General features: G+C 38.0%; 1 protein-coding gene across 2 annotated transcripts in view; it reads left to right on the plus strand.

Annotated features, from left to right (window-relative positions):
* Window positions 1-16,413, plus strand: part of EGFL6 (EGF like domain multiple 6) — a 62,049-nt gene extending 45,636 nt beyond the window's left edge. The window contains exons 8-11 of one of the 2 annotated variants that reach the window (XM_081277009.1): window positions 523-603; window positions 9,019-9,120; window positions 10,305-10,570; window positions 15,864-16,413. In XM_081277009.1, the coding sequence (XP_081133135.1) occupies window positions 523-603; window positions 9,019-9,120; window positions 10,305-10,570; window positions 15,864-15,974 (560 nt within the window). In that variant the 3' untranslated portion in view covers window positions 15,975-16,413. The remainder of the gene's footprint in view (window positions 1-522; window positions 604-9,018; window positions 9,121-10,304; window positions 10,571-15,863) is intronic. The other variant, XM_081277008.1, reaches the window with a different exon arrangement.
* Window positions 16,414-16,806: the final 393 nt, after the last annotated feature.

Raw genomic sequence — 16,806 nt, forward strand, 5'->3', positions numbered from 1 at the left:
TTTCTATACAGAACCCCACTACAAGTCTCAGCCCATCCAGAACAGCTCCCATATTAACCCAGCCTGGATCCCCACACTAAGACTCCTTATGTCCTTATTTGACACTTGTCACTTCCTCTGTATTTTGCCTTGTCTATTCTTCGCTCTATGATGGGTGGTCAAATATACAAATGCCAGGTTGAATTAATCAAAGAGTAAGTAGGCACAAGTCCACCTGTCCAAGAAATATCATACCAGTGACATTATCTCCTTTAATAGTAAAAATCTCAAGGAAATATTTCCAAAACCTGGTGATAAGGAAAGTTTCAGGAATGTAGATGCTAAGAGAACCTCTGCAAAAAGATGTTCTAAATAAGGAAACTGGAATCAATGTGACTCATTTGGAAATGGCAGACACTGCTCTAATACGTTCTGTGATTAGAATGCATGATCAGACTTTCTTTGTTCAGTGATTTGATCTTTGCTTTCAGACCATGTGGGATTTTAGGTTTTTTTCTTAACTAACCAAGTGTCCTTTATCAGCCCCTAAGGTGAACGAAGCAGGAGATTTTGGTCTGTTTCTTGTCCAAAGAAAAGTGCCAAATTCCAAAGTGGAACACAAAGGTAAATAATTCTTTTTCCAAAGTATATGCTTTCTCACATTGTCCCATGTCTTTTTCATTTTTTCATAGAATGAGATGATTGATTTGGAATCACTGCTTCAACCCCTGAGGGAAAAATCATTACATCATGATACCCAGTACCAATATTAAAGTAGTAGGTCCTTGGGCTGGAGTTGTGGCTCAGTGGCAAAAACATTTGCCTAGCATTTGTCAGGCCCTGGGTTCAATTCTCAGCACTGCATATAAATAAATGGATGAAATAAAGGTTCATCAATATCTAAATTTTTTAAAAAAATAGTAAGTCCTTGCATGATTAGTACCAATAATTACAATATAGTATAACTATTTTCTTCTCTTTGCCACTCCCACCTGACACTGAAAGGATAGAATTGAGGCAGACTATGGGAAGATGGGAGAAAATTACCCCAACACCTGAGGGTCTACAACCTGAAAATTGCCATGTACTAAAATTTGGCCCAACATCCCTGAATCCATTACCAGTTGCCATAATAATGCTGTGTAACAAATTACCACAAACTCTCAATGGCTTATGGCAGTAAATGTTGATTTTTGCTTATGAACCTGGATCATCTAGGCAGTGTGCCAATCTGAGCTGGGCTGAGTGGGCTCAGCCATATGTCTGGAGTCAGTTGCAGGCCTGCTTTCTGACTTTAATGATCTTAACTGTGCTCTCTCAAATGTCTGGGCCTCATCTAGGACAACTGAACTTGCTCAGCTCTGTTCCATGTGGCCTCTCATCCCTCAACAGTCTAGTCCAGGGTTGTTCTCAAAAGACACTTCCAAGAAATAGAACAGAGACAAACAGGCCTTTTGAGGTTTAGGCCCAGAACTGGCACATCACTTCTGCCATATTCCACTGGCCAAGGCAAGTCACAAGGCCGGCCTAGACTTAAAGGTCAAGAAAGGGTCTACAAAGTTATACTGGTTGAGTATCTCTTGTTTGATGTGCTTAATACCAGAAGTCTTTGCAATTTCAGATTTTTTTAATATTTTCATATACACAATGAGACATCAATAGGGATAGGACTCAAATATAAACACAAAATTTATTTGTTTCATATATACCATATACACATATCCTGGAGGCAATTTTATACAATATTTTTAATAATGTTGTGCATATAACAGTTTCATGGTGTGGAATTTTCCACTTGTGAAGTCATGTCAGTGCTTAAAAAGTTTCAGCTTTTTGGAACATTTTGAATTTCAGATTAGGGATGTTCAACCTGTGTTACAAAGGGTGTGGCTATAGGGGGAGATAAGAATTGGGACCATTTTTGTGAAGTTTACCAAAATTTTATTATCTGGAATTTCTTGGGCATAATACCTAGTTCTTCAGTTTGTTTAGAACTACTACCCATGATAAATTATATGTGGCTATAATTGAGATCTCTACACAGATTTCCCTTGGTGGTAAATATGAATGCCTTTGTCCTCTCTTTCTTTTTCAAATTTTTTTCACTTACCACTGTAGATGGTAGTGCTAACCTATGCTAATTAGATTCCCTTTTGTGTTTACCCTGCAAGTACATTCTTTAGTTTTATCTTTTTGGTTTATGGAATGGTCTCCACCATGAAGAAAGTGCTTCTCTGGTTTCATCCTTCAAATTTGATCTGAGAATCTTCTCCTAAAATCTTTTCAAAGGCTAGTAACCCATCACCCAGCTCCTACATCTTGTTTTCCTCCTTTTAAAAAAATTTCTCAGGTATACAAGTCTGTAAGGTAGAAACTTTATTTTTTTATTTTTTTATTGGTTGTTCAAAACATTACAAAGCTCTTGACATATCATATTTCATACATTAGATTCAAGTATACCTGGAAGATATGAGCACATTAATAGCATCACAATTACATTGATGTTTTTATATTAACCAAGTTTAGCTTTTAAAAAATGACAGTACAATGCTCTAAAATAACAGTTCTTATTTAACCAGTTGTTTAATTTTTATGGTTGCTTGCTCTAGAAAAAAATAAAACTTAATAAACACAATGTTATGGGTAAAAAAATAATAATAAAAAAATAAAAAATTTCTCAGCCTTAGACATCTTATTGTCCATTTTCCTGGTTAGGAAAAAGGAGTTCCATAGCACAATCCTCCCAGTGCTCACAGTTTCTACCCAGTTCTACTTCACACTTGCTAAGCACCCATAAGGAATTATTTGAGTCCTCATTGGATCCCCAAACTGACCAGATTTCTTCTTTTACTTTTTCTTCCAGGATCCTTAATGAAACACAGAAAGTTGAAAATTTTGTTCAGAAGTATAATAACCCTACTATTGCAACTGTCTTTTTTTTTATTGGTTGTTCAAAACATTACAAAGCTCTTGACATATCATATTTCATACATTAGATACAAGTGGGTTATGAACTCCCATTTTTACCCCGTATACAGATTGCAGAATCACATCGGTTACACATCCACTGTTTTACATATTGCCATACTAGTGCCTGTTGCATTCTGCTGCCTTTCCTATCCTCTACTATCCCCCCTCCCCTCCCCTCCCCTCCCCTCCCCTCTTCTCTCTCTACCCCATCTACTGTAATTCATTTCTCTCCTTGTTTATTTTCCCATTCCCCTCACAACCTCTTATATGTAATTTTGTATAGCAATGAGGGTCTCCCTCCATTTCCATGCAATTTCCCTTTTCTCTCCCTTTCCCTCCCACCTCATGTCTCTGTTTAATGTTAATCTTTTCTTCCTGCTCTTCCTCCCTGCTCTGTTTTTAGTTGCTCTCATTATATCAAAGAAGACATTTGGTAGTTGTTTTTTAGGGATTGGCTAGCTTCACTAAGCATAATCTGCTCTAGTGCCATCCAATTCCCTGCAAATTCCATGATTTTGTCATTTTTTAGTGCTGTGTAATACTCCATGGTGTATAGATGCCACATTTTTTAATCCATTCATCCATTGAAGGGCATCTGGGTTGGTTCCACAGTCTTGCTATTGTGAATTGTGCTGCTATGAACATTGATGTGGCAGTATCCCTGTAGTACGCTCTTTTAAGGTCTTCAGGGAATAGTCCGAGAAGGGCAATAGCTGGGTCAAATGGTGGTTCCATTCCCATCTTTCCCAGGAATCTCCAAACTGCTTTCCAAATTGGCCGCACCAATTTGCAGTCCCACCAGCAATGTACAAGTGTACCCTTTTCTCCACATCCTCGCCAGCACTTGTTGTTGTTTGACTTCATAATGGCTGCCAATCTTACTGGAGTGAGATGGTATCTTAGGGTGGTTTTGATTTGCATTTCTCTGACTGCTAGAGATGGTGAGCATTTTTTCATGTACTTGTTAATTGATTGTATGTCCTCCTCTGAGAAGTGTCTGTTTAGGTCCTTGGCCCATTTGTTTTTTGTTTTTTTTTGTTTTGTTTTGTTTTGTTTTGTTTTGTTTTGTTTTTAAAGAGAGAGTGAGAGAGTAGAGAGAGTGAGAGAGAGAGAGAGAGAGAATTTTTAATATTTATTTATTTTTTTAGTTCTCGGCGGACACAACATCTTTGTTGGTATGTGGTGCTGAGGATCGAACCCGGGCCGCACCCATGCCAGGCGAGCGCGCTACCGCTTGAGCCACATCCCCAGCCCCTTGGCCCATTTGTTGATTGGGTTATTTGTTATCTTGTTGTCTAATTTTTTGAGTTCTTCGTATACTTTGGATATTAGGGCTCTATCTGAAGTGTGAGGAGTAAAAATTTGTTCCCATGATGTAGTCTCCCTATTTACCTCTCTTATTGTTTCTCTTGCTGAGAAAAAACTTTTTAGTTTGAGCAAGTCCCATTTGTTGATTCTTGTTATTAACTCTTGTGCTATGGGTGTCCTATTAAGGAATTTGGAGCCCGACCCTACAATATGTAGGTTGGAGCCAACTTTTTCTTCTATCAGACGCAGAGTCTCTGATTTGATATCAAGGTCCTTGATCCATTTTGAGTTAACTTTTGTGCATGGTGAGAGGAGAGGATTCAGTTTCATTTTGTTGCATATGGATTTCCAGTTTTCCCAACACCATTTGTTGAAGATGCTATCCTTCCTCCATTGCATGCTTTTAGCCCCTTTATCAAATATAAGATAGTTGTAACTTTGTGGATTAGTCTCTGTGTCCTCTATTCTGTACCATTGCTCCACCCGCCTGTTTTGGTACCAGTACCATGCTGTTTTTGTTACTATTGCTCTGTAGTACAGTTTGAAATCTGGTATCGCTATACCACCTGATTCACACTTCCTGCTTAGTATTGCTTTTGCTATTCTGGGTCTTTTATTTTTCCATATGAATTTCATGATTGCTTTATTATTGCAAGTGTCTTAATAAAGTGTCTCAGAGAGCTCAGTCCCAATCAAAAGATTCAGGTGGCTGGGCATGGTGGCACACACCTGTCATCCCAGCAGCTGGAGAGGCTGAGACAGGAGGACCGCAAGTCCAAAGCCAGCCTCAGCAAATTGGCAAGTCCCTAAGTAACTCAGTGAGACCCTGTCTCTAAATAAAATACAAAATAGGGCTGGGGATGTTGCTCAGTGGTTGAGTACCCCTGAGTTCAATCCCTGGTACTCCCCCAAAAAAGATTCAGATGCACACCCCAACTATTCCACTTGGTATTTGCCTTGAGCGAGTCACTTAGACTTGCTTGCTTCATTGCTTTCATACATGAAGGTGGAATGAGAACAGTATTCGTCTCTTACTTGCTATCTTAGGCTGGGTTCCCCTAAAAGAGATACTGAGACAAGAATTTGTGTGCAACTGGTTAATGGGAGAGGCATCCCAAGAAGCAGTGGATAGAGCATGAGGAAATTAGACAAGGGATATAAAGAGGCAATAAATGGTGTGTTATCAGGCAAGTTTTCACCATGGGGAACAGGAGCTCAATCTAATTAGGGAAATCTTGGAACTAGTGCAAAATGCAAGGCTTAGAATTATCCTAGAGGAGGGATAAGGGAGCTGGGGTATATATGCACTGAGTCCCATCTGACATTGAGTGAATACTGCTCCAAGAAGAAGCTAATTCCCTGGCACTTCTACACTGCCATGAAAGTAAGGGAGGGCACCACTGTGGTCACTGGACTGCCATGCCCCTCAGCCCTTCTGCAGAACTGAACAGCTTCTGGACCCTCCTGACTTCAGTCTGCATTCATTTCCAGCACTTATGGGTCCTATCCAAAAGCAAGGACATAGAAGTATTTATCTACCAATTCCTGTCCATCACTGGTTCAGAGCTCTCCCTAGGGAAGGAACTCACCAGCATTCTAACATCCCTGGCTTGGGCCAAGCATGCTTCAGCCAGAGAACATCTTCATATAGAGAGTTGTGGGTACTTGCAGTAGAAATCCATATGCTTGCAAGGGAACATAAGTACTGACAGATGTTGGTGCAGCACCAACAGCATCTGCTTTGAGGTTGGTGTGAATTAAATCAGAGAATATATTTGAAAACACTTTGCAAATCATGAAATGCTAAACTAATGAAGTAGTATGCTTTATGCTTTGAGAACAAAGACTTGAGTTATACCTCTTTATGGAATTTTTCTGTATAGTGGTCCCTAATCTCAGTTTGCATGCCCCATTTCCCACATGTTGAGGAAGAATGGGGAGTTTGGGGAAAATGTGCCAGCACATAAACCAATTGAAAAATTGATGTCCCACTATTTATGGGAATGGTAACATCAATTTCTCAAACTAGTAACAGCACTCATTAAAGAGTATTGAAGAAGAAGCAAATATTATTTGGCATTATTTTTTATTTTAAAATCAGGACTAGAAATAAGCTGTCTTTGATGACAGGGAAAAACAGTGGGTTAAAAAGAAAGGAAGATGGGCATGGTGGTGCACACCTGTAATTCCAGTACCTAGGGCGGTGAAGGCAGGAGAATCAAGAGTTCAAAGCCAGCCTCAGCAATTTAGTGAGGCTCTAAGCAACTCAGTGAGACCCTGTCTCTAAATAAAATACAAAATAGGGCTGGGGACTGTGGCTCAGTGTTCAAGTGTCCCTGAGTTCAATCTCTGGTCATCCCTCCCCCCGATAAAAAGAAGTAAGGATAGTGAGAAAATGGGCAGTGTGCTTGTACTAAGTTAGGATATGTTCAGAATGGACAACTACTGATTTCAGTCTGCTTTGGGATTCAAGTCTAGTTCTACCATACAATGTCTGCAGAACTTGGACAAATCACTTGTGAGCCTCGGTGTTACTTTCCTAAAAATGGGTCTGATGATAGACTTTTGACAATCAAATCAAATGGTATAATGTTTGTGAAAATATTTGGCTCATTGAAAGGAGTCAAGAATCAACAGCTTTTGAGCTTATTTCCTTTCCTTTCCATTCCTTTATTCCTTTGCAAAAACAGTGAAAGCCCCTAAATCAGAGCCAGAAGCTAGGCTTTGTTTTCAATCAGAAGTATCTCAGTCTTCTCCCTATTTATTTTCTTTCTTTTTTTAGTATTGGTTGAACACAATATCTTTATTTTTTATTTATTTATTTATTTATTTATTTATTTTTATGTGGTGCTGAGGATTGAACTCAGTACCTTGCACATGCTAGGTGAGTGCTCTACCACTGAGCCACAGCCTCAACCCCAGTCTTCTCCCTATTTCACAGTTGTATTTTTTTATTATCTATACCAGGAGTCGGCAAACTTTTCTCTGGAAAGGGCCAGATAGTAAATATTTCAGGCTTTATGAGCCATATGGTCTCTGTGTCAACTACTCAACTGTATCCTTGTAGTTCAAAGGCAGCTATAGATGATATGTAAATGAATGGGCAAGCTGTGCTTCAATAAAACTTTACCAAAATGGGCAGTAGGCCAGGATATTAGTTTTATGACCTCTGACCCACATAAAAGTAACCAGAGGCACTAATTTAAAACCTATACTAGCTGACTATAGATTTCTCTGACACTTCTAAACATGGCAATCATTCTACCATAAAAACCCAGAAACAATTTAGAAACCAGCAGTGTTTCAGCAACACCAGAACACTGGCAATTTTCTAACTGAAATTTTGGAATCATGAAGTTAAGAAATGACAATTTTGTCCACTTAATATCTCATTTGTACCTATGGGATTTTAAGTGATGAAAGTGACTGAGTGACAACATGAAGAGGCCAATGCCATTGAAAGAAGGATTTATTACTTACAGTTCCCAAGAGAAGGGGCATATGATGCCACACAGGGCCACAGGGAAAGCATCAGGTTAGGATCCAGGAAGAAGCAAGAACAAGGGGAAAACCTAGGCCATAGCTCCATTGTGGTTTCTGTGGAAAGAAAGGCAGGACAGGGCAGGGTAAACTGCTTAGGACTGGCTAGTTTGAATAACTGCAGAGGGTTTGGGGCACAGGGGCTGTTCCTATCTGTTGCCCGGTCCTGGGATGATTTAAGGCAGGGGAAATATTGGTTTGGTGTGTGTGTTAGTCATCTTTCTATTGCTATGACAAAATACCTGAGATAATCAACTTATAAGGAGAAAAGATATATTTTGAATCACAGTTTCAGAAGTCTTGATCCATGCTCACTTGGCCCCATTGCTTTGGGCCTATGATGAGGCAGAATATCATGGCAGGGAGCATATGGTGGAGCAAAGCTGTTCACCTCATGGTAGTTAAGAAGCAGAAAAAAAGAGAAAGTAAGGGCCTAGAATCCTAATATCCTGTTCAAGGGCATGGCCCCAGTGACCTTATTTCTTTTCACTAGGCTCCACCTCCTAAAAGTAGCACTATCTCCCAATAGTACCACAGGCTGGAGACCAAACTTTAGCACGTGGCCACTGGGGGACATTTCAGATCCAAACCATAATAGTGTATAAGAGTTAGATGAAGGGGGTATTGGCTTGCATATGAGAAGCATGCTCTCAAATAAAGTGTTACTATCTTGGAATTAGCTGGCTCTGAAGGGGGAAGGGGGAAGTTGCTCCCTAGGTCTTCAAGGTCCCCCAAGATGTGAAGACATCATAAAATACAGTAAATAAAAAAACATGATTTATATATTTATTGCTAAATGAATGTTAGTGAGTCATGTACTACATGAAACTTACTATTCCACAAATCATCTGAAAAGTTCTGGCCAGCTCTTTGGTTGTTTATTTCTGTAGAAGAGAATTTATTTTCTAGCCTGAATTTTATATAACAATTGGTTATATTCCCTGTTTTGCTTTGCTCATGGGGTTCTTGATCATTACTTATTTTTTAAACAGGTTTTTTTAGTGTTGTTATTGTGCTTTAAGATACAACAAAATTTGTAAAGAATGGTGTCACAGATTTAACTTAAAAAAAGGGTGTCTGGTTAGACATTATCCCCAAGGGCATTTAAGTTGCCATGATCTATACTCTATGCAACTGAAAATATGGCATTGCCTTCCAAAGCTCTAAATATTAGCTACCTTTCTAATGTTCTTAATGTTTGTGAAATATGCTTTTTGGCAGATTTAAATATCTCAGCTGATTGCAGCTTTGATCATGGGGTCTGTGACTGGAAACAAGATAGAGAAGATGATTTTGACTGGAATCCTGCTGATCGAGATAATGGTATTTATATTTGACTCTTTCATGTTCTGCAATAGGCCAAAAGTAAGTAAGTTGCTCCAATGATGGAAGGTTAGTATTCTTGTTACTCCTTAGGTCACAGTTTGTCATTGTTGGAAACCTTTAGACCTTCTGAGGTCTCCTCTGATGGATGATTAACTTGGTCCAGTATATATTCCCTTCCTTAATCCCTTTTCCACTCACCTGCCCTCATAAAGGATGCTCCAGAAAACTTCTTTTATATTTACCCTCTTGCTTCCAAGAGAAGATAATGATGGGATTCATGTAAAGTTTAGGGGTATTGGGGAAAAGGCAAAAAAAAGTTGTTACTTTTTCTCAGTTTTCCAGTCATGATGCTCTGTAGTTTTGTTTTGTGTTTTCAGGGGAAATCCATCTCAAAAGGAAATATGACCTCTGTTGAAACCTGTAGTTTTAGTTGAGCTACTGCTCAAAGCATCACAAACCTGATGAGTATCAAGTTAGCAGTCTGAACTCTTGGACTGAGCTTTCCATTCTGTTGTTGGAGGATTTCTTTCTGACCACCTGCCCTTGAATTTTGCTCAACCTCAGCTCCAAGCTGTGGATTTCCTGTCCTTTCCACTGTGTACTCCAACACTATTGATGGACCCTAATTTTCCCATTGGGTAAAGCATTTGGCTTGCAGCTCTTATTTGGAGCACATATTGAACCTCTGTCTCCTGAAGGCCGCCTATATAACTAGGGACAACCATTACACCTCATGGTCTCCAATTCCTTCCCAGTCCGATTTTTTATTCAGGGATGTACAGACTCAGGCTTCAGTTAAAAGATCCTTCTAGATCCTACCTTGGATCTAATTCCTCCCTGAGATCTTTCATTTCAAGCCCTCACATACAGTCAGAAAACTTGGATGTCCACTAACAAGAATTCTTTTTAGAACAGTTGTGTAAGTGGGACTATTGCTAAAGATTCAGGGCAAGCACAGTTGCTCTGACCCTCAATTTTCTTCTCCATATAGCAAAGGATTTTAACTGTGTAATCTCTAAAATCTGTTTTAGCATGTAAACTTTGTTCCTATTTTCAAAAATGATATCAGCCTTCCCTATAGCATGCTCTTGTTCATTTTCATCGCTATTTTATATATTATAGACAAATCCTTTATAATGGCTTCACTAACTATGCCTTTTTACCTTCTTCTTCTCTTAAAGCTGTTGGCTATTATATGACAGTTCCAGCATTGGCAGGGCACAAGAAGGATATTGGCCGGTTGAAACTTCTCCTCCCAGATCTGCAACCCCAAAACAACTTATGCTTGCTTTTTGATTATCGGCTGACTGGAGACAAAATAGGGAAACTTCGAGTGTTTGTGAAAAATAGTAACAATGCCCTAGCATGGGAAGAGACCAAGAGTGAGGATGAAAGGTGGAAGACAGGGAAAATTCAGTTGTATCAAGGGACTGATACTACCAAAAGTGTAAGTGGAAAAAATGATTAAGCTGAATATTTACATTCTTTTTTCAATGATTCAACAACAAAACACTTACTAGAGTGCCTAGGCACTGGGGATACAGGAATGAATAAGAATTTCCCCTCCATTTAGAAAGCTTACATTCTAGAGCAGAACAGGCATGGTGATTAATCAGCACACCTAATGAGGATAGTTGTGAATGATATCACATTCTGTGACAATGACCTCTTAGTGTCTGGCTCTTCTTTACCAGCTCCCTCCCCAACTAGGCTATGCATTCTTTAATGTATCAAAGTTATCCTTCTCATCCATTCTATGTGCAGAACTTAGCACAATAGATGTATCAAGGGACTGATGGAAGCCAGAAAATGACTTGTTGAATGTTGTTTTAACTGAATTGAGAAAGTGGCTATTGTCAGGGGTCCCCAAGACCACCCTCAGTTTCAATGATCCCTTAAAAATTCTCGTACAGAGGGGCTGGGGTTGTAGCTCAGTGGTAGAGTGCTTGTCTAGCATGTGAGGCACTGCATAAAAATAAATAAATAAAATAAAGGCATTGTGTCCATTTACAACTAAAAAATATTCTTAAAATAAGTTCTCATAGGACTCATAAAAGCTATTCTAGTGACAATTACAGCTTACATATACTAAAATAAGCAAAGGGAAAGAGCACATAGTATAGAATCCACGAGGGCCCAGGCACAAACTTGTAGTTTTCCTTTCCCAGTAGAGTCATATAGGAAGCTCTTAATTTTCCCAGTAATCATTTGTGACAACACTCCCAAAGTGTTGCCTACCAGGGAAATTCACACAAGCTTTGGTGTCCAAAGTTTTTATGGGTTAAAACTTTGCCCATGTTACCACAGAATAACTGTCCTTAGTTATCTAGTCTCCAGTCTCTCAACTTGCTACCATGAAACAAGGCCCCCACCATAAATCACATTGTTAGTATAAACCATCTGGCTTAGTCAAAGATCCCAGGTAAACAAAGGCACTCTTAATCAGGTAGGATAAGATAGATGCAGTAGCATACACCTGTAATCCTAGTAACTCAGGAGGCTGAGGTGAGAGAATTGCAAGTTCAAGGCCAGCCTCAGCAACTTAGTGAAGCTCTAAGCAACTCAATGAAACCCTGTCTCAAAATAAAAATTTTAAAAATGGATGGCTATTTAGTTCAGTGGTAAAATGCCCCTGGATTCAGTCCCCAATACCAAGAAGAAAGAAAACTTAATCAGGTAGGATATTCCAAGGGCTTAGAGGTTATTTCCCAAGAACCAGCTATAGACCAAACTTTCTTTAGAATGTGCAGCATCTGGACAACCCTGACCTGCTGAGTTAATTCTTCTCTGTGTAGTGGATTTAATAAAGGAAAAGGAAACAGAGTTTTAAGAGCAAGTTGGTCAAACAGAGAGCCTTTTCAGGAGTTGTTTCTTTAGAGGGAAGCATCAAAGAGAAATGAGGAGGGAATGGAACAGAGCCTGGAGGGAGCCACTGTAGACCATGGGGAAAAGTTTGCTCAACATGAGAAGGAAAAAAAATAAGACAGGGTGCAAGCTACAAGGTATATAAAGAGTTGATCAAAGAAAGAACAATTAGTAGATCCATAAATTAGAAATTAATTAATACTTTGCTTGTGAAAGATGATTAATGTAAGTAAAGGCATATTTCTTGGCATTATGCATCAGACCAGAGAGCCTAGTCCCTAGTGTCAGACATTAAATTTAACATCTTTTCATTTACTTGTCACATTTTAATTAAAACAGAATATCTTATTTTAAAAATGTCTCATAAGATGTGACTATAATGAAAGCGTATGTTGGTCCCTAGTTAATGAATTTCCTAATCACTCTTCCCCTCTGAAGGAAAAGCAGCCAGTGCTTGTTCAGAACTGACACACACAACAATTCAAGTTTACTCTCATCACAGTGCATTTGAGTCAACACAAATCCAATCCACATGTTTATATTGTTGTGTTCATAGCATGTTTTGGGGACTGTGGCACTGAGCCATGATATATATGGGACATACCCATTTGAAATGTTGAAATATGCCTCTGCACAATATTCACAGTGACCTCCATGTTGACTGAATTAATGTGCTGGGGATTATTTGTAATATAATATGGTAGCTTGAGGTAGATTCATCATCAAAACAGTGATTTTTAATGCACATATTAAAAACATGCTTCCAAAGAACCTGGCCAGCCATCACACTATAACATAACAATGCTTGGTTGAGAGGAATGCTCACACCTCAGCACCTGTGTCCTGAATTTTTCAGTTCTGTTGGAAACCTTGGTGGGGGATACTGGAAGTTGAAGAAGCTGAAGAATTCAGTCTAAAGCATGTATTCCAGATTAGCATGTCATATTGGCTATGGATATTTGTAACATATGGTGACTTTTATTCCATAATTTTGAGCATATAAGATAAGCTGCATTGCTTCTTTAAATAAAATTTTATCTGAATCCAAAGCCCAATCTTGTTAGGCTGGGAAGAAATTCCATCTCAGGTACTTGCTTACAAGGGAGTCCCTTCTTTAGGATGTGCTATGCTTCCCAAAGGCTAAAAGTGCCACAGACATCTTGATTTAATTGTGAGATCCATGGGTACCCATATTTCCTGCATCCATGTGACCCCTCAAGTCATTTATCACTTTAGCTACCATGCCAGGCTGGGACACAGAAACCTTTACTGAGTCTTTTTACTGTGGAACATCAGACAGCCATCTTTTACTCAGAGCTCTGCTAGGGAAAAGCAATGGTGTGCCTTCATAGTTCTGGATAATCCTTACTTCTCCCCATCACTGCTTCACCTTTTGGCCCTCCACCTTCTACTAATATAAACTCCTCAAGGAGGTTAAGCTTAGCTGGGCATGGTGGCACACACCTCTAATCCCAGCTACTTGGGAGACTGAGGCAGGAGGATCATAAGTTCCAGGCCAGCCTCAGCAACTTAGTGAGACCCTGTCTCAAAATTTTAAAAGCTGGTAATGTGGGCTGGGGATATAGTTCAGTTGGTAGAATGCTTGCCTTGCATGTACAGGCCCTGGGTTCAATCCTCAACATCACAAAATAACTGGTGGTGTAACTTAGTGGTAGAGGGCTGGCCTAGCATGGGTTAGGCCCTGGATTCAATCTCACATTCTGGGGGACAAATATCAGGAAGGGCCTTATCTTCCAGAAAAGTTTGAGTTTGATCATTATATCCCAAATCTCCTTGATAAAAGAGAATACTAAAAGCCTGCCTAAGTGTTTTTGGACCAAGGTAGGAAAAAAAAGTGAAAAGCAAACATAAATTACTATGACAAATAATTATTCTGACATTTATTCTTAGTTATCCAGGGGATCTCAGTCAGGGGTTTCAGTGATGGAAAAGACTCCATATCCCAAGATGCAGACATACCACCCTCATTATCCTGCCCACTGCAGCAACTGTGAGCCATCTGCTTTTTGGCCCATCTTTACTTTTTTAAAATTTACCCAAAGGGGATATCTTCATAAAAGAAGTTCCCTCCTGAGATGAAAACAGAAGAAGAAAACATTTCTAAATCTAGTGTACTTTCTCTGGATGCTTAGTAATAGCTTATTTCCAACAGTTGCTGAGAAAATGTACCCAGTTTGAAAGCAAAAGCAAGCAGTCTGGGAATTGGTATTCACAGGCTCTTGACACTCCCATTTGTCCTCCTGAGGTCTCCTCTTTTCTCTTTGGAGAGCCTAGGAAAGCTGGATACAGTGATGGCAATAAACTTTAAATTGCTTTATCTCTGTCACCTTGAAAACTGTTTCATGATTGTTTATAAAGCAAAAAAAGATGCTGTTGGTAATGGTGACTATTTGCATGATGCCATTCTTGTGAGCATGATGCTTTAAGGATCATTCTTTGAAATGTCAATTTTCTGTAAATTTGAATTTATTTTTTAAATGTTTAGGAAAGGCAAAGGAAAATTACTTTATTGAAAAAAGTAAAGATTCATTAATCACATCACAATGACATGAGTGTTTTCATATTTTACATTTTCCTTCCCACATGAATACATATTTTAATTTAGTCATACCCATGTTGGACAAACTAAATTTTAATTTAAGCTGTTGTTGAATTCCATTTTGACATAATATATGTGTGTATCATTTTAAAGAAGAATAACATGTTCCAAATTAAATGCTCTTTTCTCTTAAAAGCTTTTGATACAGGATAACCTAATTGTCTTTGAATCAGAATCATCTTTCTGTCCTCCAAATCTGCATATTTCTAATACTGAGAAGTGTTCCACTAAGCCTATTCCCCTCTTTCTGGGAGACATATGGGAAGTGAGGGAGATATACTCCTCCTTAGAGTGAATTATAATGAATAGGTGCTCCATAAATTAGAGCTAGCATTATTTTTATAATTATTGAGTTTTTAAAGTATAGTACTTTTTTCTGGTTATAAAATCAATGCAAACTATTTTTTAAAGCATTACAATACTAAAGAAACTTATAAATATTCATTCAGCAAATATCTATTCTAATCATATTTATTTGAAAATGTGTTTAGATGAGTGGGTGAATATAAAACAGTCACTGTGTCCTTAATTTTGTTAAGTGAGTTTCCTGTCATTTTGCATCCAATTTGAAGATAATTCTTTTTAGTTTTCATCCTCTATTCTCTATACATTGGAAATTTCTAAAATAAAGTTTCTTTCTCTTTTGATTATGAATAAATTTCTTAAATAAAAATGATTGTAGCATCTTATGAAACACATTTCAACACATGAGAAAAATATTTCAGACAATTTCCAAATGCACAAGCAATTTTTTTCTTTTTTGGAGGGAGACGTTACTGGGAATTGAACTAGGAGTACTTTACCACTGAGCTATATCCCCAGCCCTTTTTAATTTTTTTTTTTTTTTTTTTTTTTTGAGACAGGGTCTTACTAAGTTGCTTAGGGCCTGCTAAGTTGCTGAGGCTGGTCTTGAACTTGAGAGCCTCCTGCCTCAGCCTCTCAGGTCGCTGGGATTACAGGTCTTTCAACCAAATAGTTTTACATTAGATGTTGAAAGGAATATCAAATTCCTTTTAAATGGGTTTTTATAAAAAAAATGAATTCTTTTGTTTTCACTTCTTTTCTTTAAATGGGAATTATGAAATTTCCTCTTAAACCTTGTCCCTCTCAGTTTATGGTGCTTTCCAGGATCCTTTATATTTTACTATGTAATATGGACACATGAGTTTAGTTCTTGTTAATAACTGTTAAATAGCTGATTATACCATTGTTTTTAATATTTTGAAGTAATGTTTTATTCTTTTTCCATTATTAGATCATTTTTGAAGCAGAACGTGGCAAGGGCACAAGTGGCGAAATTGCTGTTGATGGTGTCTTGCTGGTTTCAGGCCTATGTCCAGATGGTCTTTTTTCTGTGGAAGGTTGAATGTTACTATTGTCTTTTATATCTTTTTATTTGGCTTTTTATGTCAGTTCTCTGTGTTTTGATATTGTAGGACACACCCCATTTTAGAAATCAAGCTGAAAAATTATAAAGTACCAACTGAAATATTATTTTAAGATGCCTTCTTTGTAACTGATTTGCCAATATTTGCTTTGAATATAGTACTTCTGTGTCTTCTCATTCATTTATGAATTTTTCTACATTATATTATAAAATATGGAAATTCCAATTCATCTCCGATGTAGCATATCTGATTTGTCTAACATGAGTTGATGAACTTCTCCATACAATATTTCTAGAATCACAACAACCACAAAGAACAGAGAAATGTTTAACTTCTATGGTGCTTATTGGAAACTATGATATTAAACATAAACTTTGCCAAAGTGGCTCAAGCTGATCTTTCATAGCCTAGCTTGCATGTTTAAATTTTTTGTAATAGTGTCCAAATAATCAACTTGTGTCATGGTTTAAATTTTTCTAAGAAAGAAAATATGTTGTTGATTATGCTCACTGTGTATATGATTGCTTTTCTGAAAATGTAGTTTTTATTCTTTTCTCTATGGAAATGCTTTTTGCTCTTTAAAATTCTTAAAATTATTTAGTATTATGGGAAAAGATGACTGCTTCATTAGGCCTCATAACTATAATGCAAATTATTGAACTGAAGGCCTCAGAGAACTACCTAAAAGTAAATTATCAAGAAGCAGAACTGAAAAACAAAAGACTTATGCTTTCTTTTCTATTTCCTTTCTTTTGAACTTAAAAATAGTTGTATGTGGTAATTAATCCTGGGTATATTCCTTGGAGACAT

The sequence above is a fragment of the Spermophilus citellus genome, assembly GCF_964194105.1.
Source record: "Spermophilus citellus genome assembly, chromosome: X".
NCBI classification, from domain to species: domain Eukaryota; kingdom Metazoa; phylum Chordata; class Mammalia; order Rodentia; family Sciuridae; genus Spermophilus; species Spermophilus citellus.